A 24,909-nucleotide genomic window follows, 5' to 3' on the forward strand; every position below is an offset into this window, starting at 1 on the left:
CTAATTTTCTTGTCAGTATGTGTAGATAAATTTTATGGTTGATATTATATACTATCAGGATATTTCTTCTCATCGCATGCCACTCTTGAGTCTTCTGTTGTTCATCTTGGAACAGGTAATATATTTGGGCACCTACAAGGAAATCAGGGATTAAAAAAATGAAAAGGACTCTCAAGAGACCCTCATAAAAGTTTCTTGGATCACAAATTTTAATAGCCCAATATTTTGATTATCCAAATTCACCAAATTGGAAAATAAATAAAACAGTAAATGATATTCTAACATTTGATGGCATGCCATTACTGGATTTCCCAGAAACGCATCCTTGAATAGGGAGTCATCTTTGAACACTGTGTTACTCTTCTCTCCCCCAACTCTCATACCTGACTTCTGAACCAGACTACTGGACTTCAAAGAGGGAAACTTCAACACTAGATTCATTCAGAAATAGGATAATAAGCTCAGCACAATGAAACATAACAGTGGAGAAAACAAAACAGTAGCCATTATCATGGGACCTCATAACATTTAGTGATTTGTTACAAAAGTGTCACCAAGGGATTTTAATTTGATGATAAACCTCAAAAAATTTAACGCATTTTTTCAATAAATAAATTAGTACATAGGCACAAAATTTAGACAACTGCATTGACAATGTAGAAAACTTTTCCTCTGCGACAATATAACTACTGATAATTTGAAATATAGATCACCCTTGGATACCTTTTTGGAGATTTGTTTAGTTTGTTGTCAATATTTCTGAAATATTTACCCTATTTCAATCATGATGGATATAAAAACCAAGGAATAAAACCCCCAAAATATTAATCAAAACTTGTTGGGATAAATAGATTTCCCATTTCTAAAAAAAATCATGAAACGATGATCAAGAAAAAGTATATTTATTATTTTAAAATTAATAATTTATGTTATTTTCTGATTAGTATCATTATGTGTTAAATTAAATCCTAAAAAGGATTCTCTCAAAATTACTTTTAAAATCATCATTTCCATGCATGTAAAATTGAGGTCAATCCACGTGGCCATTAGCCTATTCTTAATAATGTTTGATACTAGTATTTATCTAAAATGATTTTAAAATTTTTGTGGGAGTCGATAATGTTCACATAGCAAATTTAAAAATCAATAAAGATATTTCAAATGCTCTTACTATCAAAGAATCTAGAAATATGTCAATACAATCAATTTCTAATAAAGTATGGTTTGAACTTTGATTGAAGAATGAATAATCAGTAACAGATTTTACTATTTTTCTGAAGTGATCTATTTTTTTGGTTTCATGGCTTTATAAAACCTCCAAAATTGAAATCACACCCATTTCAGCTGATATATATTTCTCATTCTTTTTATCGATTCACATGTTCTTGGATCCTTCCATGTTTCTTGGATTGCAGCTTGCCAATCTGTATAAGACAATGATATATAGCTTGTCATAGATTTTTCATGCAGTCCAAATAGTTGCAGTATAACACTCTGTAGATTTTTCAGGTTGTTGTATCAGAGCCAGACACTGCATAATTTTCAATGCTCTTGAGACTGGTATCACATCCATGGTTTGTTTAACATGTAATGTTACAGATCTTGGGTCTACCAATCTTGGGTCTCATGAGCATATCTGGGACCATTCATAACAAAGACAAGCCGATATGTTTCAGCAATCCAATAATCTGAACATTCATAAAATAATAATATCCCTTTGAAATGCATTTTTTGACATCATAAATTCAATAATTCATAAATAAAATGAAAAGATCCTAGAAAATTTCAAAAAATAAGAAAAATATAATATTTTTGAAAATTACCATATAATATTTGAATCCATTTCATACATAATTTTTTTGAAATGCTTATCTTTAAATCGTATAAATATATATGGATGCGTTATGCAAATATATATAATATTATGATGATATGAGTTCTTTGACTCACTTTAATGTATAAAATGGTGATAAATGATGTGTAATTACATTATATGGATGCATGCTATAAGTACCTACGCAGTAATAAATATGTAGACAGGTATAGAAAGAGTTAGTGAGAAAGAGATCGAGATAGATAGAGAGACAAAATGGGATAAATAAATATCGAAATACGCAAATGGATTAAGAAACAATTTTGGGGGTATAAAGAAATATTATTGACTTTATGTAATAAAAAAGGTATTGAGTTTGATGAACATATAAAAATTAAGAATTCAAATGAGGAATTCAATAATGCTTAGTTCAATTTAATGTGTCATGATGTCAAAGAAATTAACATAAATGTTGTGACGAATAATTATCTTGTTTAAATGAAGCCTTAATATTCACAAATTGATGAGTATATAACGTGTGATGTGCAATCATATAATTTGGATTCAATGCCCATTCCAGAATGTATAATTAGTTATATTATGAGTTAAATATTATCAGCAAACATTAAATTATGTGTAATTAGATAAATTATATAAACTTTAATGTTTATATAATTTTGGCATGTTACGATTGATAACATGACAAAAGTATAATCATCATTAGGTTAGATACACAAAATTAACTCAACTGATTTAAATTATGTTATGGTTACTTCAAAAATATGTGAATCAAATCTATAAAAGTATAATTTGATAAATGTATATCATTTCCATACGTCCTGCTATAATTTACAGTTGATGTGGTAAAAGTTATGCTACTAGCTTCATTTTATTTTTGATGAAGTAGGTATAACAGGAAAAATTCTTCCTATTTCTAAAAATAATGCAATTAGTGCTCATTTCATGTAAATTTTTACTTACAAAATAAAGTTAGTACTTGGAAATTGCAAATCAAATGTTATCCCTCTGGAGTAACAGAGATACACCTTATATATTTATATGAATAAGTATATAATTGAGAATTGCTACAGTAATGTGTGTAATATGGTGTGGTAGGACTCTTATGAAATTACAATACAGTGAAACCTTATCCGCAGAATGAAAATAATAAGGGTGTCAATGTTTTTTTATATGTGAAATATACATCTAGCTATGCAAATCAAATTGGGCATTGATGTTTGACAATCGAAAGGTTTATGTAACTTTTTTCACATTATACTTTTTACAGATAACTTCTGAACTTAAGAACCAATGACAATGTAATTATGACATGAAAAAAAAGAATGACTAGGCAAGAGGAATCATGAGTAATACATACAAAGAGAATCAGATGTTGAGACAGACATGGGAGAGATTTAAATTTGTTTCTTATTACTTGAAAAATATTTAATTACTAGGAGGTTTTTTAGAAACATGTGGGCCTAATTGTCAGGACAGAGATGTAGCCATGTCACATGTCCCAAGAAAATTACCTCAACTCACTGATCTTTTTAGTTACCCGAAAAATATAAGTGGTCATTGTTTTCTGATTCCCCATAATTTTATTTTCGTCCAAACCAAGGAAGTGTTGTAAGGATAAATATATCTATTATAGATTTTTTCCGGAATTGGGAGCACCATCAAATGTGATTTTGAATCATTTTTCATTGAAAACAGTTTCTCTGAATATGGACTATTTTGTGGCTCTTGTGCCGATATCTTCTTGCAATGAGATCAGTTCCCAGTATGCGTCATCAGTCTAGTGGATTCTTGAACGCCCTGTGGAAAGCTACCCATAGCAAAAAAAAACTTGGCTAATTCTATATTTATTTATTTATAATATTTTTTACAGGATTCAATTACAAAGGGAAGACTTAAGATACTTTCTCACCTGGTAATATTGATATTTTTTCTCCTCTTAGCCCAATTCCCCTGAATGCCCTCCCATTGTCTTCAGCTCCTCAGGCAAGAGCGATAAAGAAATGATCACTGCCTCAGATGGAGGAGAAGAAGCCAGGTCTGTCAAATCCTTCCTTTTGTACTTTATCCTCTCATCTGGGCCATAGAATACAAAAAATAAAACAATCTCATTAGTAACCCAACAAATTTTTTGTTCTGAAAAAGTAGTATAAAGCTAGAAATTTGTCCTCACCCTTTACTTTTCCCATTGAAGAAAACTGGAATCCAGCTCTATCTGACTTCATCTTCGAGAGACTCCTTCTCTGGCTGCGCTCAAAGTCATACTCATCCAACCGGATGAGTTCATGTTTGAGTTTTATATTTGGAAAGCTCCCACAGAAGGAAGAGAGAGCTTCCTCAGTGAGGAGCCAACATCCTCTCACATCCAGCACTTGCAGAGTCTCCGGAGGCCGAAATGAGAGGAGCCCACTATCGGACAGTACGCACCCCTGGAATCCGATAATGCTCAGAGTTTGGAGGGATGACATCATATGGAAGGAGACGTCCGAGAGGAAGTCACTCTTCAGATATAAGCTTTTTAATCCCTTGAGCAGGCCTAGAGGATGAACCGCTTCATCTCTAACCCGAGTTCCTTCCAAGTTCAACACCTCCAATTTCGCCAGATTCTGCAGTACAAGAAGAGATGATTTCTTGGCATGCTCTCCTTGCACTTGAATGAAACCTGTGATTTTAAAATGGAATAAATATATGAGAATTTGATGTGCAGGTTGGGATGAAAATGATAATGGTAATAATAACCATTTCAACTGGGACCCATTCACAAACTTCCATCAGGACATGTGGTAATTATAACAATGATGATGCAGAGATTACCTTTAATTCCAGTCTTGCTTAGGTCAAGGGTCCTCAAGGAGGGCATTCCTGCCAGATGTTGAAGTGATGAATCGTCAATCATAGTCTCAGACAAGGATAAGTTTTCCAGATTTGGAAGGTTCCCAACTAAAATGCTCAGGGACTGAGCAGTGATCTTGGTGCTGCTGAGATTCAAATCCCCCAACTTGAACCCTGAACTCACAAGAGGGAAAATGAGGTCATCTGCCATCGAACTAGAGCTGAGATTCAGCCGCTCAAGCGAGCACATTCCGGCCAAGAAGTTGAAGCTGGAAACATCAGTGGAAGATAAATCCAAGACCGAGAGATTTATAGGATCTAAGTGAGAGAAAGCTTTCTCCACATCAGAAAACGTAGATCCATGAACTAGTAGTTCAGTTAAGGATGGCTTCCCAAGGAGATTTACAGAAGAAATCGAGTGGATTGTGCAGTTGCTCATGTTTAAAGAGACGAGGGAGGGTAGATCTGATAGGGTGGTGACCTTTGTCCAGGCTATGTCGAGATTGCTCAGCAGCGGGAACCTAGTGAACGCCAAAGAACCTTTATCAGTGATCTCGCTGCCCCACAGAACCAGGTGTTCAAGCTTCACCAGCGCCTATAACAAGAAAACAAAGAAAAAAGTGAGGCTTTTCTGCTATATACAGGAACAAAAAACAAAAACAAAAAAACCTGATATATATTAGGAAAGAAAGAAAGATCAGTAGAAGAGATAATACAGTCAATGAACCCAGAGCCTGGTCAGTGCAAGGCAGCCCTCCCAAATTCAATGACCGCAGCTTGACAAGAGAAGCCAACTGTTTGATCCCCTTGGAGGTGACCCTAGTCAGTGAAATGCTGAGTTTCTCCAAGTTTGGGATGGATAAAATCTGTTCAATCCCAGAGTCGGTGATCTTTGAGCACCTCGATAAATCCAAGTCCTTCAAACTAACCATCCCTGCGAAGCAAAGCAATAACTTATACATGCATATATACTTCAGCTGGCGCTGACCTGACTACCTCTGTGAGAAGTAGAAGTTGGATGCTACAATAGGTGGTCGATGATCAGATAGGTTGAGATTTGATTGGTCGTGTTTGGAATTTTTCGCAAACTGGGGGGCGCAGATAGTGATCTGAGCATTGATCAGAGTGTCCTAATCAGGACAGGCACATCAATCAGATCTAATCAAGAGGGCCGATCAGTTGTGGATTGATGATCAATCCAGTATGTGGAATGGGTAATCAATCCAATTGAGTACTGCCGTTTGGAACGCGCGATTAATCTCCATCTCACACACGCCTGTCAGCCGTCGCATAGGTTTTTTTATGGAGGGAGCAGAAAGCAGCGCATCATTGCTTTGGCAGAGGGAATAAGACTCCAGCAGAGCACTTGCTCCTACCATAAAAATACAGCAGAATGGTGTGATTCCCTCTGCCAGAGCATTGCCACACTGCCCCTTGCTTCCTCTGTAAAAAAACAGCTGCCATATAAGGTGGATGGAAGGGGGTGTGTGTTTGTGTGTGAGAGAGAGGTGAAGAGATTGTTTTCCACTAGTTTTATTATTTTAAAATTTTCGGATCATGTCTGACCCAACCACTTACATCATTTGATCGATTGTTTCTTGATCAATCAAGATTTCTAGCTCGTGATCTGATAAAAAAATTGATAGAAAGTATAACCCTGGGTCGTGATCTAATTTCTGGTGAATCCAATCAACCAGATTGCGATTTTTGATCGATTGTCTACCCCTGTACCGAGTGGTATCAATGAGAAAAAATAAACAAAAAATTGTATAAAAAAGGGATGATGGAGTCCGCACCAGTAATTGGCCAAATGACAGAGTTTCTGATCCCTCTGCACCCAGACAAGTTCAAGGAATTCAAATACCGAAATGCTCCCACATACGCCATCCATTCAGCATCAACACAGTTCTCCCCACGAAAGTCAACCTCCTCCACGCAAAATTGGAAGACTCTACACGTGAAGAAAGCAAGAAACGAAAAATCGGTGATCTGAATTTCCCACGGAGTCTATACATAGAATGTCATTTATATCACTGTTTCACAAAATAATTGTCCCTAGTAATGCAGAGTTCGATGTGTCTAAAAACATATAATCATCGTCTGAAATTGCTTTTCGCTGCAGAAGGGAATTCAATAATTGCCCACAGATGCAGATTTCAACGTGTCCAAAAACATATGATCATTATCATCTGAAATTTCTTCTCACTGCAGAAGGGAATTTAATAACTGCTGCACGATTTAGATTAACCTACGCATTTATCAAGCAGCCTGGTCGAAACCCAGATGACATATTTCAAGATAAATGGAGCAGAAATACCAGTAATGTCAATCGCAAACCTACCAAGAAGGAAAAATAAAAATGCAGGAAAAGTAAGTAGCAGTGTACTCGAGTAAGGAAGGGTAGAGGAGACGACGGCGCAGGAGAAGGTGGAAAAGCGCATTGGCCAAAGAGGAGGGCAAACGCTCAAGCGTCCTGCGCTGCCTCTGCCATTTCTCCACGCTCTTTGCGTTCTCAGCTGCTGCCTCTATGCAAAGCCATACCAATTCTCCTCCTCTTTCCATTTCCCAATTATCATTGTAGATTGGCCTGGAGGCTTGAGCTTCACGAACATCCATCCCCCTATCTCAAACAAATGACTCTTGCCCTGTGGATGGATGAATCGATTAGAAAAAAAAACTATGTATTCTCTGACCTTCTAAACAGAACGAACAAATACAAAACAAGCGAATAGATCTTGGCACAATAAGCAATTTACCAATTAAATCCCACTCAATTAACTTTTCCCAGCAATTTTCTGCACAAAAAGTAGCTTATTGAGATGTTGTCAAAGGCAGAGCTGATAACCAGTCTGAGAATGAATCTAGTTTGTCTTTAATACTAGATGTGAAACTCCGAACAATCCAAGGAATAAAATTTTGCTGAAACATTAAAAAGCATGGCAATCATGCAGACGTAGAGAATGAGACAAACGTGATACGATATTCGAGAGGCGATTATCTGGAGTGAAACGGCAGAACAACCTCTGATCCCCAAATTCTTCTCGATCGTGGCCCTGCTCGTATCCCGCTTTCATATTTCCCGGAAGAAACCTCTTGAAATTCCAGCGATGCAACCAGAAATCAAATAATCGGCCGCGGGTTAAAGGACGGATGATTATAGGAACGAAGCACCTCAATATTTGCGGAGAATGGCCTTCAGAATCAATCACAGATCTCTCGCAGAACAGGAATCCCCGATCAAGAACGTACGAACAGTCAAATTATACCTGGCCCACTGCGACACACTATGAGATCATTCCGCGAAGCAGATTAGGATCCAGGCTAGTCCTCTTTATCCCTCGACTCATATCATTTGTTTTTTACAATTTAAAAATAATTTCCATATTTAATATCATCTCTATAAACACCCAAAACGAACTCATACTAAATAGTTTTTTGAAATGTAAAAGTATTTTATATATTTTAATTTCAAGCACATAAATAACCTAGAAGTGGACTCATACCGTTTAGCTTTTAAAATTTCAAGTATAATTTCTAAGTCTAACTACCAATATGTGGGTCGTCCTCTATCGTTTCAAATTTCCATATTTGAATATCATGTATACACACTTTCCATATTTGAATATCATGTATACACACTTTCCATATTTGAATATCATGTAAAAAGGCTACCTAAATTAGGCACATACTAGATAGTTTTTTAAACGTAAATATATTTACCATACATCATTTTCATGCACATGAACAACCTAGAATCGGACTCATACTATAAAGATTTTTTAACCGCAAATATATTTTCACATTCAAATATCATGTAAAATAAACCACCAAAAAGAGGACTCGTATTAAAACATATTTTGTGAAATGCAAATATACTTTCCAATTTTCCTGCACGTAAACAATCTATAATCGGACTCATAATGCATAGTTTTTAAAAATGTGAACGTTTTTCATATTTAAATATCATGCATAGTTTCTTGAATTTAATAAAATATCATCTATATAAAAACCCGAGAATCAAAATCATGTTGTATAATTTTGAAATGTAAATTTATTTTCAAATTACATATTAAAACGCATAAACAGAGCAAATGCCGAGTTAAACTATATAGAGTTTTGAAATATAATTATAATTTCCATGTTAAAAACTTATGTATATAAACAGCTCAGGAGCGGAAGACAAAGCGATTATTGAGAGTTGGTGCAAATCGTCGCGGTGAGATCTCTGGAAAATTTTCCTCGATCGCGGAAGAATTTTGGGTGACAATTGGCGCTCGGGATGCGGAATCAGGCGGCTGCAATTTTCTCGGGAGCGGGGGCTATGCTGCTGCAACCCTCGTCGAGATTCCTTTTGAAAATTCTGGAAAGCAGAGCTTCGAAGTGAGTATTCTTCTCAAAATCACATTTGTAATCTGAAATCGGGATCTACCTTGTCCTGCGAGTTAGCGTGTTCTCTTGTATGAGCAGATTATGGGAAATTGTTGACTTTCCAAGTATTTTACAGATTTTATGTCAAGCGCTCCTCCGTTTACGATTTTCACGCTTTTGGTTTTCTTTTCCTCAGTGGACCAGAGAAAGGCGTTGATCTCGACTGCCACTCGGTTGAATTCGACGATGTCCGATATCACATTCAGGTGACTTTCCCTCTTGGTTTTTTGTTGATTTTTAGTCTAGAATTTAAATTCTGCGGAGAACTGAGGGTATATCTTTGCCCAATGATTGCTTTCAGTTCTCTGTCAAAAGTCCCCAGTTCATGTTGATATCGCTCTCGCTTCCTACTCCACCTCCGGAAACAGTGTTCATCGCTGGTCTCCCATTTGGCGCAATTGAAGCTATAAAGGCGGCATACGGATCTGTGGTACAAATTCTTGATCCCCCGAAGGATGGATACAATCTCACAATGAAGCTCAATTTTTCCAAGCTTCCACAAAATGAAGGTGAAAGAAGTTCTTTTTCGAGTCCTCAATTGGTATTTTATTTTCTTGTCTCTTGTAAGATATCTTTCCATTCCCATTGGTTTAGTTTAAGGAGAGTGTAAGCTATGATTTTTACAACGAGTTTACAGAGCAATTCTTCATTCATAAACAGTGGATATCGGTCACCTTGCAGAACCTTGAAATGATCCCAAACCCTTTAAGAGGTATTTTAGTAATGTCATCTCACCGTTTGCATTTTCCTCTTGAATGTGTAGCCCTCGCTTAGAAGGACGTCAAAGAAGAAGTAATTGAAGTTGCAATTATGATTTTCCTCTCTCTGTCTTTAGGATCCCTACCAGGCTCTGATACCAAATGATTGCATCCTGATTGACATCTTATATAATTGTACCTAGAATTGATGTAACGAGTGAACAATCTTGAATTTAGGACAGATTAAGGGGGAGAGACATTGCACAGATGAGAGTGAGTAAGGGGGACCTGGCCAAATGGTTGTCTCTGAGAGGGGATAAGAGGTGGGATGGACTTGCCTAGAGAGAGAGAAAAGGAGATAAGAAAAAGGGAAGGACGACTTCACTACTTCCTGACTACACTTATTTAAAGCGGAAAACGTACAAAGTGAAACAGCCAAATGTCTCTAGTGGTTTGTGTTGGATTCAATAGCTTTTAGAATCATCATTAAGCGCTTGAAACCAACATGATATCAGAGCCAGAAGCAACACTTGGGCCTTAAATTGGCCAGCAGCAGGTGTTGTGGGGGAGTGTTGAAGCACAATATCCTGCTTTAAGTTGAAAAATATCGGCCGTGCTATCAGCTATAGCTTTTAGCACATTCGCTAAGCAATTGAATCCAACAGGCTCAAATGACCAAACCCCTAAAATATTTGGGGATCATACGAATCAGAACTTATCCTTAGACACTATGTAGTGGTTACACTTTTTTTTTCTGAATATTGGAATGCTATGAAGGGATATGCCTCTCATCTTAGTTTATGTGGTGTTTTGAAGTGCATTTCTGTTATCCAGAAAGATGTTACTCTTCTTTCATAATTCACCTGATTTTTTTTACGTTCAGAGCAAAGACGCGCTGTATTGATGAAGATATCATCTGTCAGAGAAATTGTTTTAGGAGCTCCATTGAAGAAGATTTTGAAGCACCTAGCTTCGAAAACTGTTGCTCCTGATGTGGACAGTTTTGTGGCGCTTGTTCACCGGCCGAAGGAATCCTACTTTGTCATTCCACGGGTAAAACTCTCGTCTGTGATTGATTTTGTTTGAGATCTCATATCATTACCTCACGTTGGTCTAACGAGATTAAAAGAAGTACCCCACGTTTTTTAAAAATCTTTCCATCCTGTTCAGAAGTCCTTTTTAACCCCCCCCAACCCAAAGTTTGAGTTAATTTCTGATATTCCTCGCATAAAATAATCATCTTATTATCCTACTCCCAGTCTTCACCGCATCCAATGAATCTATCCCAACGGATTAAACATCTATTTTCTTCATCTGGTTATCAGGCAGACAAGGTAACCGTCGTTTACCCGATGCGATTCAAAGACTCAGTCGACACAGTTGTAGCAATTTCCTTTTTACAGGTAAAAAATTAAATCTACATCGATCCCGAGTCATGAAGAACAACATTATTTTAGTGCTAGATTAAGACATTTTAATTTTATCTGTAATTTTCCAGGAATTCGTCGAGGCAAGGAGAACGGGCGGGCTAAATAACTCCCCTTCATGCACCTGGTCCACTTCTCCTCCCCCGGAACTGAAGGAAGCTCCAGCCCACGCTCTTGACGCCAACGCCGGTTTCCTAACTTTCGGTAATTCCCTGATCAAAACCATACTAAATCAAACAAAAAAATATTTACGCTCCTCTCCAGTCATCCTGCCTTCGCATGCGGAGACAACAAAGCTGGACAGAACGGTCTGGAGCTTATCAACCTTCCACGCGTACGTCAGCTACCACGTGAAAGTAAGCTTCGATTCATCATTAAACTTTAATAACACGGGCATTAATTTTACTCTTAATCAAACAGAGCTCGGAGGCGTTCATGCATACTCGGATGCGTCGTCGCGTCGAATCTCTCATTCAGGTCATTCTCTCTCATCCTTTCTCTCTCTAGACTATGCGTTGAATCGGGTTTCTCAGGCGCTGGACCGTGCAAAGCCGGACGGCGAGACGCAGGCGGCGGAGGAGCCCATGAAGCAACTGGTCTATTAATTACAACCCTGGTTCTTAAACTTCGGTCTATAATCCGAATTAACACCAACGCTTCTCTGTCTAACCAGAGCATCAAGGAAGGCCGCGGGAGATCGACCCCTTCGAGACGGAAATAGCCAAGGTGGTTAGCCATATCGCATCTCCCTAACTCGCTATTTATTTTTGTTTTATTTTATTTATTTATATACAGGCGAGGCAAGGAAGGAGGGTGTAATCAGCCGGTGCCGGTGACGCCGAGGTCCGGCTTGTTCTCCTCCTCGCCGGCGGCTCCGGAGACGGTCCCCACCGGGGGCTCGTCCTCCTCCTTTGAGATCTGTATCCCCCCCTCGTCCTCTTTCGATCGGAGATCCATGGCCGTCCGGTTCTCCCCGCCCTCCACCGACTCGTACGTCGTCGCCGTCAACGACCCCATCGGTTGGGCTCCCTGCGCCCCCGACATCTCTCTCTCTTCCCTTCTCTCCTACCCTTCCCCGTCTCGTCAACGATATATACTAGCGAGAGTCGGCGCGTTGGCGCCGGCCCGGCTCGCCACGTGGCTAGCGCGGAGAGCGGGAGAAGAGGAGGGCGGACCCGTCGGCGGCGCGGAGGACCAGCAGCCTGGCGTCGAGGTACGAGCCGCAGAGGATCCGGGTCGGGTCGAAGAGGTCCGGCGGGATTTGGATCCGGACTTCTCGGACCGCCGCCTTGGCGAAGTCCACCGACGGCGGCGCAGCCGAGAAGCTCACCTCTAGGGCCACCTCCTCCGCCGCGATCTGCGCCGCCGGGAGGCTGACCGCATCGGACGGTCCGGGTTCGTCGAGGAAGACCCGCCGGCCTTGGGTTAGCTGAACGGCGGGCACGGCGGCGCGCAGGCGGCCGTCGAGGCCGGACTTGTCGTGGGCCCACCCGTCCGTCGGCATGGCCGTGAAGGCCACGTCAGCGACGGCGGAGAAGTTGGCGGCGCCGCCGTTAAGTATCCGTTCGAAGGTCAGGCAGGCTTCCCCGATGAGGACCCTCGACGTGGCCTGCCGTAGAGTCAGCCCGATGTGCCTCCCCGTGGAGTACAGCAACCGCCATTTTCCCGGCAGGAGCTCTTCCCAGTCCTAGGACATTTATTTATTTTATTAATACACGCGGGGAAAAAAAAAAAACGGGGATTATTTCTTACCGCCACGTTCCGGCGTGGGTTCATCATCTCCATGAGCTTGATGAAGTGGGCCAGTCTGTTCCTCTGTGAAATCAACGCGGCCCGTTTATGATAAGACGAAGAGGAACGGAGAATCGGAACGGGGAAACTCGCCTGGCTCTGCCCGTAGATGTACTCCTCTGCTATCTTCACCGCGGTTGAGCCGAGCCCCCATCTGATGGTGTTCGCCGACTGCTCGATACGCCATCTCGGGCCGCAGAGGAAAGGGTGCCGAAGGGCGTCAAGACAGCTGCGGAGGAAATCTGAGCCGTTCAATTTTGTTGTTCCGGGCGGGTGATTTGAAGATGTTTACGGTTCTTCGGACCTTATTCTCTCGGAAGGCTTCGTTGCAAGAAGCAAGGAAAGGAGGTTCCAGCCGGCGCCCCACTGTCTATCTAGCATCTGCAGAGGGGAATCAGCTCAGTTTGAAGAAGCCACGGATTTCAGATTATGCGGTTTAAGGAAGCGGGGAAAACCTGCAAGCCGGGATTTCCAGAAGGGGAATTCCTGCTCATAATCGGCAGCAGGTGCTCTCTCAAGCAGGATGGATCGTTTCCCTACATCAGAACACGACAAAGACGAGGCTGAGGACCAGATAGTTCCTGATCAGGACGAATTTCGGCCCGTCCGACTTCTGGATTCAGTGCAGGGACGAAGGACGGGACGATTTTTCGTCCGACAGTAAGAAAATGTCCCTTCGGGGACGAAAAAACCTATTATATATTTTTAATATATTAATATAGATTTTTCTAAGTTTTTAGGGAATTACGAGGAGAGAGAATGCGAAGGCCATCTGTACAATTGTTTTTGAGCGACGTCGGTTTGCACGCAAGTAAAAAAAAGGGACTTTGATGCAAATTTTCATTGCTAGGCCACGTGGCCACATCTCAACCGTCAGATGTGAGTCCGGCAGTTTTCCGTCCAGATTCATCCGTCCAACGCCCGAGACCCCCCGGACGGACGGTTTTCTCGTCACATGGGACGAAAAAATCCTGCATCTTTGGACGAGACGATTTTTTCGTCCCGGGACAAAAAATCGTCCCGTCCTCGTCCCTGCACTATAGCCCTGAGGTGGGATGTTCGCTGCAGGATGACGTTGAATAAACCGTCTTCCGTCCATACTCCGAATCTCCATCAACGTCATCATCATTGTAAAAGTAGGTCCGCTGACGTTCACAATGATGTTGACTGTTAAAACCCAGAGTCCAACGTGCTTACCTTGGCGAGAAAGGACTTAAATGTCGAGAATACTGCAGGGTCCATGAGCTCTTTTATCACCATTTTCGCCATGATGAATCCGACGGATCTGTAAGAAAAAGAGGAGAGTATTGAAGTAATGAAAATGATTAGCGGTGGAATTTGGCTGGATGCTGCGCTCGTACTTCATATCAAACGCAATCATGTGTTGCCTCCGGTCAAACTTTCCTTCTGAAGCGCTATTTATGTTTGGATTGCTTTCGAAGAAATCGACTGCGTTTCCCAGTATCCCAACCTGACGAAGAAATCAGAGATGCACAATTTTATAATGTTACATGGGAAAACATTAACCGGAATTAACACACACTTTTACGTGCTTAACCACAGGACAAATATGCAAGTTCTCGAGGCTCAGTCGCGTATGGGCCAACCCGTGACTGTGGAGGTAATTTACCTGAAGAATGCACAAAAGAAGCGATGAATATTGGAAATATGAGATCATTTAAAATAATTTTCTTGGGAAAAAACATACTCCAATCAAGAGATCTCGCATCAGAAGACGGGTGATTCTATGTTGGCGAGTAACAGCCGGTCCTCCAACTCTGTCATCCCCAACTCTCCTGACCCATTCTTCATTGAGCGCCAATGCAGCTTCTAACGTTGGAAGCCAATTTGGAAGTTGCAGCCAATGTTCTAAAGAGTAACTTCCGTGGTACTGCACAATGAAATTAGAAAAAAACATGATGAGGAATTTCAACTTGAAATGCAGGAGAAAATTTTCTCTACAAAACCAGATTTCAATAAGAATACGAATTAAAAAAAACGATAATAAACTTTAACAAAGGGTTTAATGCTCACCCCGTGGACAAGGGTGAAGGATCCTGGGTCTTCACCGTCTGATTGAGCCACGTAGCCATAAACTTGGGTAGCATATGAATGGTACATGAGTTGCCGACGAGAGAGTTTCTTCAAAACCTTCAATCAACAAATATGAGCAATTCATTTTGAGAAAAAGTAAAGAAAAATACGAGAGATTGGTAAAGAAACAGGAGGAACACCAACCTCGAGTGCCCTCCATCCCCTACGTTGCGCCTGGTTCGTGATGAGCTGACGAAGAACAACTCTTGACTGGTACAGCGGGCTACAATGAACGAAAAATGCTTTATAAGAGGACGAAGATTGCGTACAAATACACAGCAAGTAACGCATTGGATTTCTTTCTAACAGACCTGTCCTGATCTTGAACTACGGCTTCAAAGATCAACTCGTCGCCCTACACAGCAGAACCAAAGCGAAACGAATCAAATAACCAGATCAGAACCATAACTAGACCAGAGAATCCAATCGTTACCTTTCCAGCAAGGCCAATGCTGACGCGATCGCAGTAGGAGAAATCAGACATCCTAAACATCGTCACCGGTCCCAAATCCCTCGAATCATAGTCCTCTTCCGAATCACGGCCCCCAATCCCGCCGCCGCGTGGCGAAAATTCCGTGGCGGTCTTCCCATCGGAGAAACAACGGATCTTCAGCGGAAGGCATCTCCTGCGATGACTAACCGCGTTCCTCAAGTCCCAAAACTGCTTCACAAATCCGCCACCGCGAATCAAAGTTTCAACAGGGATTCCACAGGCAGCCATCAGCAAAACAAAGCAGATCTTCCGCGGAAGAACAACACGAATCGAACTGGAGAGATTTGCAGAAGAAAAATCAACCTCTGCCTCCTCACGTATCGATTCAGAGGCTTTGAACGAGCCACGCCGATGCGAACAGGGAATATTAGTAGAGGAGAGGGAGCGTGACGGTTGCGTGAGGAAGAGAGCATGCTGTGTTCTTCCACGAGCCGAGGAAACGTTTTCCTCACGCCCGCCACATTGTCAAATATCTTTGAAGTAACTGTTCGTTGACGAACGACGTGGCCAGACCGGATGACGCGCCAACCATCTCACGTCTGTTTACCCTTTTACTATGTTGTTTTGATCCATTAAAAACTATTTTGATTATTTTATTGCAGCGGATTAGGAGTAAGTGCTGGGACGCGGACGGGACGATTTTTTCGTCCCGTTTAAACTATGTTGATTATTTTACTGCTGCTGATTAGGACTTTACTCCAGGGTCGCGGACTGGATGGTTTTTTCTTTCCAGGACAAAAAAATCGTCCCGTCCGCGAGGTTGGACGAAAAAACCGTCCCATCTCGAGGTCTCGGACAAGAAAAACCATCTCGTCCGCGTCCGTGCACTCATTCCGGACGTCAGATGTGATGATCTTCGTCCCATCCGGTCCATCGTCCACGTCCCGGACAATCCGGAACTATACTAGTGCAGGGACGCGGACGGGACGGTTTTTTCATCTCTGGATAAAAAATTGTCCCGTCCGCAAGGTAGGACGAAAACCGGGACGGTAATTCATCCCTATACGAACGGACAGGAAGGTTTTCGTCCACTCGGACAAAAAAATCGTCCCGTCCAGAGGTCTCGGACGAAAAAACCGTCGCGACCTCGACCCTGCACTGATTCCAGACATCGGACTGGACGATCTTCGTCCCATCCTGTCCATCGTCCATGTCCCGGACAATCCGGAGCTATAATAAGAACAAGCCATTTTATTATAATGTTATACTTTTCTATGTTTATAATAACTTAATCAACTGTTGTAACGTAGTTAATTATGGGTTGATTTAGTTACCCGCACACCCTTAATTTTTTTCTGTTGAAAATATGATACAGTACTTTTAATATTACAAAACCGAAATGAGATTTTTAACAACTTTTGTGATGACGCGTCGTGCCGTCATCGGGATGGTTTGTCTTATCCCGGTGAAGCTGGTCCTAATGAATCAGGACGGATGACGGTCCACATTCACTACTGAAACTCTCTCTCCTGGGCCCAGCTCTCAAGACCAAAGACCAAGCCGAAGAATCATGTATTGCTGCGTTTCAGTTTGCACGGTTGACGTGCGTACAAAGCGTCTTGTTCTCTGCGTTTGGGCCTACTGGGCCGAGGGTGGTATCTTTGGATCTACCATTGGATAATCTTACTAACAGCAGTTATGCATTTAAATTGGATAAAAATATGAATTAAGGGAGGATACGGTTATTTCGGGTAAACGGAGAAAGGAATTGTCGTGGGGAAGAGCGGAAAATGACGAGAATGACCTGCCGCTGATCTCTTCTAGACTCGACTGATGGCTTGAAACAGAAATTTAAAATTTTTGAAATCCTCGTCCTTCCCGCGGCTATAAATACCAGTCAGTTCACTGAAAATTCTCCGCCAGTGTCGTACCGTTCTCTTCGTTCCTGCACCAGGTTGCAGGCCAGAGGAAAGGATTAAGGTTGCGTGCGAAAGAAGGCTGAACGCGAAGGAGTACCATGTACCGCACTAGGAAGAGACAACGAGCATTGGCCTGCTGCAAATCTCCGCGATCAACTTTTCTTTCTTCTAATTCAAGCTTCGGCTGGTATGTCTGCTCAATCGTCTTATTTTTTTACGGTTGCATGATTTTTCTATGAAAACTTGTTGTAATTCCCGCTGTCGAATATAGAGATGTTCGATTTACTTGCCGTGATCTAATGGAAGTGATTGTCTGTTAACTTTACGCGTTAAGCAGAGGAGCTCCAATTTGCGCGAGGTTATTTAGTCCGGTTGTTTTTTCGCCTATCCGTCTTATATTTGTTTAATCACTTCTCTATTTTTGTAATCGTTCTCAACATTAAATCAACTTCAACTCTCAAGAATAATCTGAAATTAGAGCTGAGTTTGCGCGAGAAGGAATGTACATTCAGCAAATATTTCGTTTACATTAGATCGCATGATAGTCTTTCGCGTCGATCGTCTTTTACTTGTCGGTACGTTTAAACCGGCTGACATATGCCAGAGGTTTGAAGGAGAAGGTTCACTGTTCTTAATTATTAAGTACATGAACGATGACGATGTGTCGAAAAGAAAACGATCACGTAGGAGACTTTAATTTCGATGCTGAATTGGACAACATTCAGGAGTATCAATCGAGTGAAAAAACATCATTGAACTTGAAGGATATTTTGAATAAAGTAGCAAGAAAGCTTACCTGGCAGGTCAACGGAAGTGCGCTTTAACAACGTTTGATGAGAGATTTGAGGTCGTGTCCGAAAGAGAGTAGGATTTCTGGAATTCGAATCCATAATCAAGAAGACGATTATTTCATTGTTCGTGTTATACATGTTTACAGTTATGACGAAGACGTTTGGACGGAGATCGCCAAATATCTTGACGGAAAGACCCTTGCACGATTGGGGATGACAAACCGATGGTTTAACAAATTGATCAAGGAAGAGAGCGTATGGAAGTACGCCTGCCTCCGGGATCTGCAGGTTCCTGCAGTACACGCTATCCATTCCTCTTGGATGAAAATTTATATGTCGGCATTCGGTATGAATCATAAAACGGAACTTGCTTCTCCCTCTTCTGTGATAGAAAATTTCTCTTATTTTGTGACATCTTTTGCAGATGGAAAGCACTCATACAGCTACCGTCAAAAAGAAAAGCATATCGGTACGTGGACAGTATATGTATTCTCTTTAATTTTTTCAATAGAATCGTTTAAATTTTTTGTTAAAGACACGAGCGATCAGCTCGTAACGTATTTTTTACTGGTTTTCGCCAAACAATTCAGTTACCGTAGCAGTAAAGTATGTTTTGAGTCATCATTTCGTTATATTACATTCGATACACATAGCTTCCAAGTCCAAGAACATCACAAAAACTTGCGACATTTTCGACAGCCATAGCTTCTGCCACTTTATCTGCTTCTTAGTACAAGAGAATTGTGCTAATCGTTCATCTAGAAGAAATAGATACAATGAAGACTTTCTCCTGTAGCATTTGTTGTAGCTGTTTCGCAATATTTTTTTAGATTATATTTGATGCGGCTCGAAAAGCATAATCGTCAAATCCAAAATTGAAAAAATAAATTCAAATTTAAACACCCACAGACTGGATGCGCATCGGCGCTTTCTACTTCGAGTCCCCGACGGCGGTTCTGACAGAGAAACTAGTAACTCCCAAAAGATTTCTACAATCTTACGATGACCCCCAGAAGGCAATCCTGAACCACGGCGGCTGCGTAGTGAAGAACGTTAAAACTGGAATATGGATCGTCGGTAAACCTCACGCGCGCCAAACTCACCGCTACATTCTTCTCCTCATTTCACTATCAAAAAAGTTTCTAATTCCTTTTTATTTTTGTATTTTCAGATCTACAGCTTGTTCGTTGTCCGGTCTGCAACCTCAACACCTGCGAAGGTAACTAACTGATCACCCTTTGAATAACTTCTTCCAGCACTCTGGCTCTATAGTTCCGGATCGTCCCGGACATGGACGATGAACGGGACGGGACGAATTTTGCCCAGTCCCACGTCCAGAGTAAGTTCATGGACGAAGGACGGGACGGTTTTTCTTCCAACGATAGAAACCGTCCCGTCTAATCATACCGGCCGGCTTTTCGTCACAGACGAAAAAAACCCATTTTATATTATAGATTTATTAAGTTTTTTAAGGAAATTATAGGGGGAGAGAATGTATCATTTTGCACACGCAGAAAAATACAGGGACCTTGATGCAAATTGTCATAGCGAGGCCACGTGGCGAGATCTCAACAGTCAGATGTGAATCCGACGGTTTTTCATCCATGGTTTTTTCGTCCCACGGGACGAAAACCAACCCGTCCGGTGGTACCACGGGACGAATTCTCGTTCGGGGACGAAAATTCGTCCCGTCCATATCCCTGAACTATATCTGGCTCACTTTCCTTTGACCGCCGCTCGCAGGAACAATGCAGACGCTAGACGCGAGACACGCGGAGCTGTTCTTCCAGGAAGGCTACAAAGCGGGGACTTGGGACTACGCAGACATCGGCACCCACCGAGTGACCAAACACCACGCCGCAGCGACCGGCGCCATCTTCGATCTTAAGCACATCAAGTCCCGCCAGACAGACGGTAACCACTCCTCTCTCTCTTACCCTGTCGTCATCGACGAGGGACGTTGACGTTGACAAAGAATGACGTCTCCCTCTCGGCAGAGGTTCTGGATCTCAAAGCCTGGGTGGGAAAGGCCAACGACTGGCAGCCCAAGGCCAGAATCGGACACTTCGGAGTGGCAGTCAACACCAATCTACAACCCAACGAAGGTACGCTCCTTCCCATCAAACCCCCTTATAGTCACATAGCTACAAAAGCCGATTTTCCGTCCACCAGGGATTAGCGTCAAGTACCAAGTCATGCGGAGCGGAGGCGCAGCCGACCCGGCCGTTTCACTTAGAATCTCACAACAGCTCGTCTAGTAAGCGTCCTATCCCCAAGATTAGCGAAACTCTTAACACAGAGTCCATAAATAAATCATTCTCCCTCTCCCGCGCTGTCACCACACGATTTAAATTCCACAGAAACGAAAAGCTCAACTTTCTTATACAAAAAAAGGACTTGCACTGGGAGAGGGTTGATTTAGAAGTCCCGTCTTTCACTTACATCAGTCGTCTCTTCTTCTTAAGTTTCTCAAATATTCCCTGGACGTCCGCGGACGTGACCGGTTTCGACGGGTCGACAGATTCCTGAATAGTCCATCAAACAGTTGATTTTAGAAATTAGACCCTGGTAGAGAGAATTAAAAAAAGAGAGGAGTAGTATATACCATAAAGGACTGGAGCTCGTTCTTCATCTCGGCAATGCCATTGAGGAGTTCAATCTTCTGAACGTGGTCTAGGGTGTTGAGAAAGCTCAGCTCTGCTCCCTCCCTCTCCTGCATCTTCTCCTGCCTCTTCCTCTTTGCAACGTTCTCGTACTCCTCGATTGAATCTTCCGAGTCTATGAGGAACCCGACGCCTTGCTTGACGTAGAACTCACTGCAAGAGTTACATCTGCAGAGAGAACTCCTCCACTTCTTACCAAGAAACATTGGCTTCTTCTTCTCCACGCCTAGGGATCTCTCATTCAAGTCCAAACCAAGAACACTTTCCTTGTGTTCTCTCTCAGGATTCTCATCCTGAACAGCTCCGTCCTCTTCTTTCTCCTCCGGAGATGGAATCTTAGACGTCGCCCAGATGGAGGCAGGGTAGAGATTCAAGAAGGAGCACCGCACACTGCAATCCTGACAGATGAACTCGTCATACAAGGGTTCTCCTTCTTCATCTCTGGGAACCTGCATTTAATCGGATACATCAATGCCTAGAGGTTTTTTTTTTCATTTTCATTTCACTCCCTTTGCTTATTTAAGTGATGAGTTTTGAGAGAGGAGGAAACCTCTTCTGGAGGAGAGAGACCAAGATGGTTCTCGTGGAACCAGTCCTCGCAGATACAGCACTGGATCATCTCCTCCTGCTCTTCAGCCTCTGGGTCGGGGTAGGCCCGAGCGCAAGTGCAGTAGGAACCCTTGAAGTTTTGGTTGTATTTGTTTCTGCTGTTCTCAGGATCTTTGTTCGGAGAAAGCTTGCAGGAGAACCCCGCAAACTTTGAGTTCCCGCAGTCGCACCTGAAATTCCTCTTGGTCCACAACTCCACGACCTAATCCAATCAGCAGATATTTCAGACAAGTATTTCAGACAGTCGAGGATTCACAAAGGAGGAAGACGCTAGCCTCTAATTTGCTTATTTGAATGGAAAATTTCCTATTAGGGTCATCGAGGTTTTGCCCAAAAGAATCCCCCAATACGAGAGATGAACATGACTTTCATCTGGCGGAATAGTAGATGTATATATCTCTTCTAACCCTCTCCCTTCATCTAACATTTTTCAGTGAATTTGTTGATTTGATTCCATCAAATTCATACGATTTGGGGGTACAAGAGAATAGGATTTGCTTCGTACCTCGTGCCCGTCGTGACAGGAAAGGCAACAGGCGGTGCAAACACCAGCGCTGCCGTCAGGAACACAAGTCAAGCAGGAAAACACCGCTTGCCGCTTCATGTATCCGTTCGGATAGGTGCATTCATCGCCCGAGTCGCCTCCGAGAACCATATCGGCTTCCTTAAAATCCCCAATTTAAAGTAAGATCAGAGAGAAATCGACGGGTAGGTTAGTCTTAATTTTTTCGATCTTACCAGTTCCTCGGCCTCGAGGCCCTCGATGAACTCGTTGATCGTCACAGTCGGCTCCACCTCGTCGGGGAACGCATCAGCCATGCCGCAGAAGAAAACCCTAATCGTCTGATCTGCTCTCCTCGCACGATCAATACCCCACTAGAAAAGAAAACCTTGCTTCTCCACTTGAAAACGTCGCCCCTCTGAAGACGACGTTCTCCGCTCTCTCCAACAGTCCCCCCTCTTCGCTCAACGACACAGGCCAAGTGAGAGCCTGGTTTTGGCTGCCTTTTAGGCGCTTTATTTCCCGCCAAGTCACTTTTTCTCAAATGACCCCGCCGTTTCAAATTGGGCATATTTGATACTCTCTTGAGGCCTCGCTCATTTACCCGGATAAATATGAATTATTCATTCATGTATTGCTAGTATATTTCGACGAGTCCGTTTACACAAGGGGCCAAAAACAAGTATATTTCGAGAGAGTTATTTCAGAGGCTTGGCCAGCAGCTTTTTGGGTAATTTCTCGATAGGGGTTGCCTTGAGGAGGAAAAGCCTGGCGGCTCGCTCTTGCAGGGTGCCACCGCATTTTAGCCCGCGCGCTTGCAATTCAGCCTTCAACCCGTCCATACCCAGAACCTGCAAAGAATAACAATCTCTTCAGTACGATCAGAACACAGTTTAGAATGAAGTCAAAATTCAGACGGGAAGTTAACCAACCTCCAGTTCTTGGGCAGTGCTGAAATTTTCTAATTTAAAGGGCTCCTTTGGGCTCTCGTTTTCAGTCTTCTCCGAAGCAAAATCTTCTACTAGAGGCGCAGGGGATGAGTCATTTCCCTTGAGCTCTTCCGTTGCAGAGCCCATTACCGGCCCTTGTTGAGGAAGATCGACTTCCTCGGCTCCGCTTGAAGACATTTCCTCTTGATTAGGCGCGCAACCTTGTTCTTCTTCCACGATGCTCTTTCCAGAGCCCCCATCAGAACCCTCTTGCTCAGACTGACCGCTGGACATAGACGCCCCCTCATCGTTCTTAATCCCGTCATCCAGAACGACGGACTTCTCAGCGTCCTCGTCATCTTCTTCGTCCTCGCTCTCACTTTCGCTCCCCTCCACCTTCTTCTTCCCCATCCTGCATCATCCAGAAACGAAATTCATGAGTTTCGAATGAAGAATGAAGAGTGCCTTCGAATGCTGAGCCAGAAATCTTGGATTTTATAGATGGTAAAGAAATTATCGAGAACGACGACGGAGATTACCATCAATCGAAATAGAATAACTTACCATATATGAAGACGCTTGGATGCAGACCCAGAGGCGGGCAAAGCTTTCCGCTTAGACTTCTCGTACAGTCCAAACGACTGGCGGACCGACTCCTCGACCTCCTCCATGCACTTGGCAGAATCCGCCTTATACTTTTCAATGTACTTGTCCACCTTGGCGGACGAGCTCTTCTTCACCTCCTTAGATTTGCTCTTGAGGAACTGCTCGGCGAGCTTCTCCAACTTCCGATTCTCCTCCTCCGCCTTCCACTCTTCCAGCCTTTTCTCCGCGTTGACGTGGCGCAATCGCCGGCCGCTCATGTCCCTGCACGCGTCGAAGTTGTTGGTCTTCTTCTGGCCGGCTTTCGTGGCCGCGCCTCGCAGGAGGGAGCCGAAGCCGCCTTTGCCGCCGCGGAGGCGGAGGAGGAGGCTGAAGGACGGGAGAAATCCGTCGTCGGACGGGCGGATGACGGTGTCGTCGTGGATTTCTCTTGTTCCGGAGACCAGACGGAGGAAGGGGAGAGGGATTCGGGTTATGGAGAAGAGACGCTGCTTCACGGCCTCGCCGGAGATGGAGGCGCGAGGGATTTGGAGGCAGCGGGTCTTCCCGTCGAGGAATTTGACGAAGATTTGGGTGTTCTCCATGGCCGCTCCCCCTTCCGCGCAAACCCTAGCCAGGAAGATAGATGTTCGAGGAAGAAGATGGCGAAGTCGGGGAGAAAGAGGGGTGGGTCTTGTTTTTATATGGAGGCCAAACTTGCTTCTTGAATATAAATAATATATTTTTAAGGCAAGCGCCATCCGTCACGTCACACGTCACCGTGACGGATGACGTGACAGTGACGGTGACGGTTTTAGGGGTACTTGACGGTGACTGTGACGGATAACAATGGGGGCATAACAGTGACGTAACGGTGACGGGATGCCCAGGATGCTTGACGTGATGGAACGGCCGTGACGTTATTTCTAAATACAGTAAAAACAGTATTTTTGAACGTTTAGATTTTCTGCTATTTTGCACAGAAGTCCCATGTTTATTTTTGCGATATCAAACCAACGCCGCAGTTCAATAGTTGGAGATATAGCCTGAGAATATTTTTTTAATCGGGAAGGGAGACTGAGAGATAGGGACGGTGGGAATAAACTGAGAGAGAGAGAGAGTAGCATACTTCGTGGCTTCGTGCCCAACGTAGGTTGCGAACTTGCAATGAGATCTCTCTCAACAAGGGAAAACGTCCTCCGGATTCCGGAATAGTATGGTTTGGAGAGGGTGACGACTCACAATTTCACGAAGAAGGTAAAGTCTGTGGGAGAGAGCTAAAGTAGGGTTTTTTTTCCGTCACCGGTGACAGTGACGCCGTCACGGTGATGTGGATGTGACGGGACGCCCAATAGAAGGATGCGTGATGGAACATGACGG

The 24,909-nt window shown here is 42.9% G+C and overlaps 7 protein-coding genes across 8 annotated transcripts; 2 read left to right on the forward strand and 5 right to left on the reverse strand.

Moving 5' to 3' along the window:
- Positions 1 to 3,648: 3,648 nt before the first annotated feature.
- LOC144701207 (Leucine-rich repeat (LRR) family protein) lies at positions 3,649 to 7,979 on the reverse strand. 2 transcript variants are annotated; one of them, XM_078572949.1, is made up of 8 exons: positions 7,685 to 7,979; positions 7,420 to 7,458; positions 7,050 to 7,308; positions 6,460 to 6,614; positions 5,380 to 5,597; positions 4,646 to 5,258; positions 4,005 to 4,493; positions 3,649 to 3,907 (listed from the first exon to the last, which is right to left on the reverse strand). In XM_078572949.1, the coding sequence occupies exons 3-8, from the start codon at positions 7,277 to 7,279 to the stop codon at positions 3,771 to 3,773; spliced, it is 1,842 nt and encodes a 613-aa protein (XP_078429075.1). In that variant the 5' UTR covers positions 7,280 to 7,308; positions 7,420 to 7,458; positions 7,685 to 7,979; the 3' UTR covers positions 3,649 to 3,770. The 2 variants fall into 2 exon arrangements, with proteins under 2 accessions (XP_078429075.1, XP_078429076.1); XM_078572950.1 differs by lacking the exon at positions 7,420 to 7,458.
- Positions 7,980 to 8,842: 863 nt separating this feature from the next.
- DIS2 (Arp2/3 complex, 34 kD subunit p34-Arc) lies at positions 8,843 to 12,261 on the forward strand. The gene is made up of 11 exons (XM_078572952.1): positions 8,843 to 9,043; positions 9,228 to 9,297; positions 9,393 to 9,600; positions 10,673 to 10,842; positions 11,115 to 11,192; positions 11,288 to 11,420; positions 11,481 to 11,572; positions 11,637 to 11,693; positions 11,750 to 11,812; positions 11,890 to 11,942; positions 12,012 to 12,261. Exons 1-10 carry the CDS (start codon positions 8,943 to 8,945, stop codon positions 11,935 to 11,937), a joined length of 1,020 nt encoding a protein of 339 aa, XP_078429078.1. The 5' UTR covers positions 8,843 to 8,942; the 3' UTR covers positions 11,938 to 11,942; positions 12,012 to 12,261.
- LOC144701211 (seed maturation protein) lies at positions 11,802 to 12,260 on the reverse strand. The gene has a single exon (XM_078572953.1). It carries the CDS (start codon positions 12,258 to 12,260, stop codon positions 12,036 to 12,038), a length of 225 nt encoding a protein of 74 aa, XP_078429079.1. The 3' UTR covers positions 11,802 to 12,035.
- A 96-nt stretch (positions 12,262 to 12,357) lies between the features above and the next one.
- Positions 12,358 to 16,021, reverse strand: ORG1 (OBP3-responsive protein 1). Its single transcript, XM_078572951.1, has 13 exons — positions 15,535 to 16,021; positions 15,413 to 15,456; positions 15,246 to 15,324; positions 15,042 to 15,158; positions 14,716 to 14,898; positions 14,551 to 14,637; positions 14,369 to 14,478; positions 14,205 to 14,292; positions 13,463 to 13,543; positions 13,312 to 13,388; positions 13,101 to 13,236; positions 12,969 to 13,031; positions 12,358 to 12,903 (listed from the first exon to the last, which is right to left on the reverse strand). Exons 1-13 carry the CDS (start codon positions 15,820 to 15,822, stop codon positions 12,358 to 12,360), a joined length of 1,899 nt encoding a protein of 632 aa, XP_078429077.1. The 5' UTR covers positions 15,823 to 16,021.
- Positions 16,022 to 17,219: 1,198 nt separating this feature from the next.
- On the forward strand, positions 17,220 to 20,668 carry LOC144701214 (putative F-box protein At3g61730). Its single transcript, XM_078572957.1, has 8 exons — positions 17,220 to 17,640; positions 18,391 to 18,590; positions 18,669 to 18,713; positions 19,154 to 19,321; positions 19,416 to 19,463; positions 19,988 to 20,158; positions 20,242 to 20,349; positions 20,417 to 20,668. Exons 1-8 carry the CDS (start codon positions 17,552 to 17,554, stop codon positions 20,500 to 20,502), a joined length of 915 nt encoding a protein of 304 aa, XP_078429083.1. The 5' UTR covers positions 17,220 to 17,551; the 3' UTR covers positions 20,503 to 20,668.
- LOC144701213 (PHD finger protein-like protein) lies at positions 20,597 to 22,507 on the reverse strand. Its single transcript, XM_078572956.1, has 5 exons — positions 22,255 to 22,507; positions 22,022 to 22,180; positions 21,458 to 21,718; positions 20,850 to 21,356; positions 20,597 to 20,769 (listed from the first exon to the last, which is right to left on the reverse strand). The coding sequence occupies exons 1-5, from the start codon at positions 22,333 to 22,335 to the stop codon at positions 20,683 to 20,685; spliced, it is 1,095 nt and encodes a 364-aa protein (XP_078429082.1). The 5' UTR covers positions 22,336 to 22,507; the 3' UTR covers positions 20,597 to 20,682.
- Positions 22,508 to 22,629: 122 nt separating this feature from the next.
- LOC144701212 (Ubiquitin-like superfamily protein) lies at positions 22,630 to 24,212 on the reverse strand. The gene is made up of 3 exons (XM_078572954.1): positions 23,512 to 24,212; positions 22,951 to 23,359; positions 22,630 to 22,869 (listed from the first exon to the last, which is right to left on the reverse strand). The coding sequence occupies exons 1-3, from the start codon at positions 24,132 to 24,134 to the stop codon at positions 22,717 to 22,719; spliced, it is 1,185 nt and encodes a 394-aa protein (XP_078429080.1). The 5' UTR covers positions 24,135 to 24,212; the 3' UTR covers positions 22,630 to 22,716.
- Between the last annotated feature and the right edge of the window lie 697 nt (positions 24,213 to 24,909).

The sequence above is a fragment of the Wolffia australiana genome, chromosome 3 (genome assembly GCF_029677425.1).
Source record: "Wolffia australiana isolate 7733 chromosome 3, ASM2967742v1".
Lineage (NCBI taxonomy): Eukaryota > Viridiplantae > Streptophyta > Magnoliopsida > Alismatales > Araceae > Wolffia > Wolffia australiana.

What these genes read in the sequence shown, in the direction of transcription:
- LOC144701207 (XM_078572950.1), bottom strand. Translation starts at nt 7,279, where the DNA reads ATGGATGTTCGTGAAGCTCAAGCCTCCAGGCCAATCTACAATGATAAT. An exon ending in AGGCTCTGGGTTCATTGACT is followed by an intron (nt 5,259 to 5,379) that starts GTATTATCTCTT and finishes TTCTTGTTATAG; the next exon opens with GCGCTGGTGAAGCTTGAACA. An exon ending in AAGCAAGACTGGAATTAAAG is followed by an intron (nt 4,494 to 4,645) that starts GTAATCTCTGCA and finishes TTAAAATCACAG; the next exon opens with GTTTCATTCAAGTGCAAGGA.
- DIS2 (XM_078572952.1), top strand. Translation starts at nt 8,943, where the DNA reads ATGCGGAATCAGGCGGCTGCAATTTTCTCGGGAGCGGGGGCTATGCTG. An exon ending in ATGTCCGATATCACATTCAG is followed by an intron (nt 9,298 to 9,392) that starts GTGACTTTCCCT and finishes GATTGCTTTCAG; the next exon opens with TTCTCTGTCAAAAGTCCCCA. An exon ending in CGCCGGTTTCCTAACTTTCG is followed by an intron (nt 11,421 to 11,480) that starts GTAATTCCCTGA and finishes GCTCCTCTCCAG; the next exon opens with TCATCCTGCCTTCGCATGCG.
- LOC144701211 (XM_078572953.1), bottom strand. Translation starts at nt 12,260, where the DNA reads ATGTCGGGGGCGCAGGGAGCCCAACCGATGGGGTCGTTGACGGCGACG.
- ORG1 (XM_078572951.1), bottom strand. Translation starts at nt 15,822, where the DNA reads ATGGCTGCCTGTGGAATCCCTGTTGAAACTTTGATTCGCGGTGGCGGA. An exon ending in TTAAGTCCTTTCTCGCCAAG is followed by an intron (nt 13,544 to 14,204) that starts GTAAGCACGTTG and finishes GTTCTGATGTAG; the next exon opens with GGAAACGATCCATCCTGCTT. An exon ending in CTGGAAATCCCGGCTTGCAG is followed by an intron (nt 13,389 to 13,462) that starts GTTTTCCCCGCT and finishes TCCCCTCTGCAG; the next exon opens with ATGCTAGATAGACAGTGGGG.
- LOC144701214 (XM_078572957.1), top strand. Translation starts at nt 17,552, where the DNA reads ATGTACCGCACTAGGAAGAGACAACGAGCATTGGCCTGCTGCAAATCT. An exon ending in TCTAATTCAAGCTTCGGCTG is followed by an intron (nt 17,641 to 18,390) that starts GTATGTCTGCTC and finishes ACATGTTTACAG; the next exon opens with TTATGACGAAGACGTTTGGA. An exon ending in TCAAAAAGAAAAGCATATCG is followed by an intron (nt 18,714 to 19,153) that starts GTACGTGGACAG and finishes AAACACCCACAG; the next exon opens with ACTGGATGCGCATCGGCGCT.
- LOC144701213 (XM_078572956.1), bottom strand. Translation starts at nt 22,335, where the DNA reads ATGGCTGATGCGTTCCCCGACGAGGTGGAGCCGACTGTGACGATCAAC. An exon ending in GCCTCGAGGCCGAGGAACTG is followed by an intron (nt 22,181 to 22,254) that starts GTAAGATCGAAA and finishes GGGGATTTTAAG; the next exon opens with GAAGCCGATATGGTTCTCGG. An exon ending in ACGAGCTCCAGTCCTTTATG is followed by an intron (nt 20,770 to 20,849) that starts GTATATACTACT and finishes TGGACTATTCAG; the next exon opens with GAATCTGTCGACCCGTCGAA.
- LOC144701212 (XM_078572954.1), bottom strand. Translation starts at nt 24,134, where the DNA reads ATGGAGAACACCCAAATCTTCGTCAAATTCCTCGACGGGAAGACCCGC. An exon ending in TCCAAGCGTCTTCATATATG is followed by an intron (nt 23,360 to 23,511) that starts GTAAGTTATTCT and finishes TGGATGATGCAG; the next exon opens with GATGGGGAAGAAGAAGGTGG. An exon ending in GCACTGCCCAAGAACTGGAG is followed by an intron (nt 22,870 to 22,950) that starts GTTGGTTAACTT and finishes TATTCTTTGCAG; the next exon opens with GTTCTGGGTATGGACGGGTT.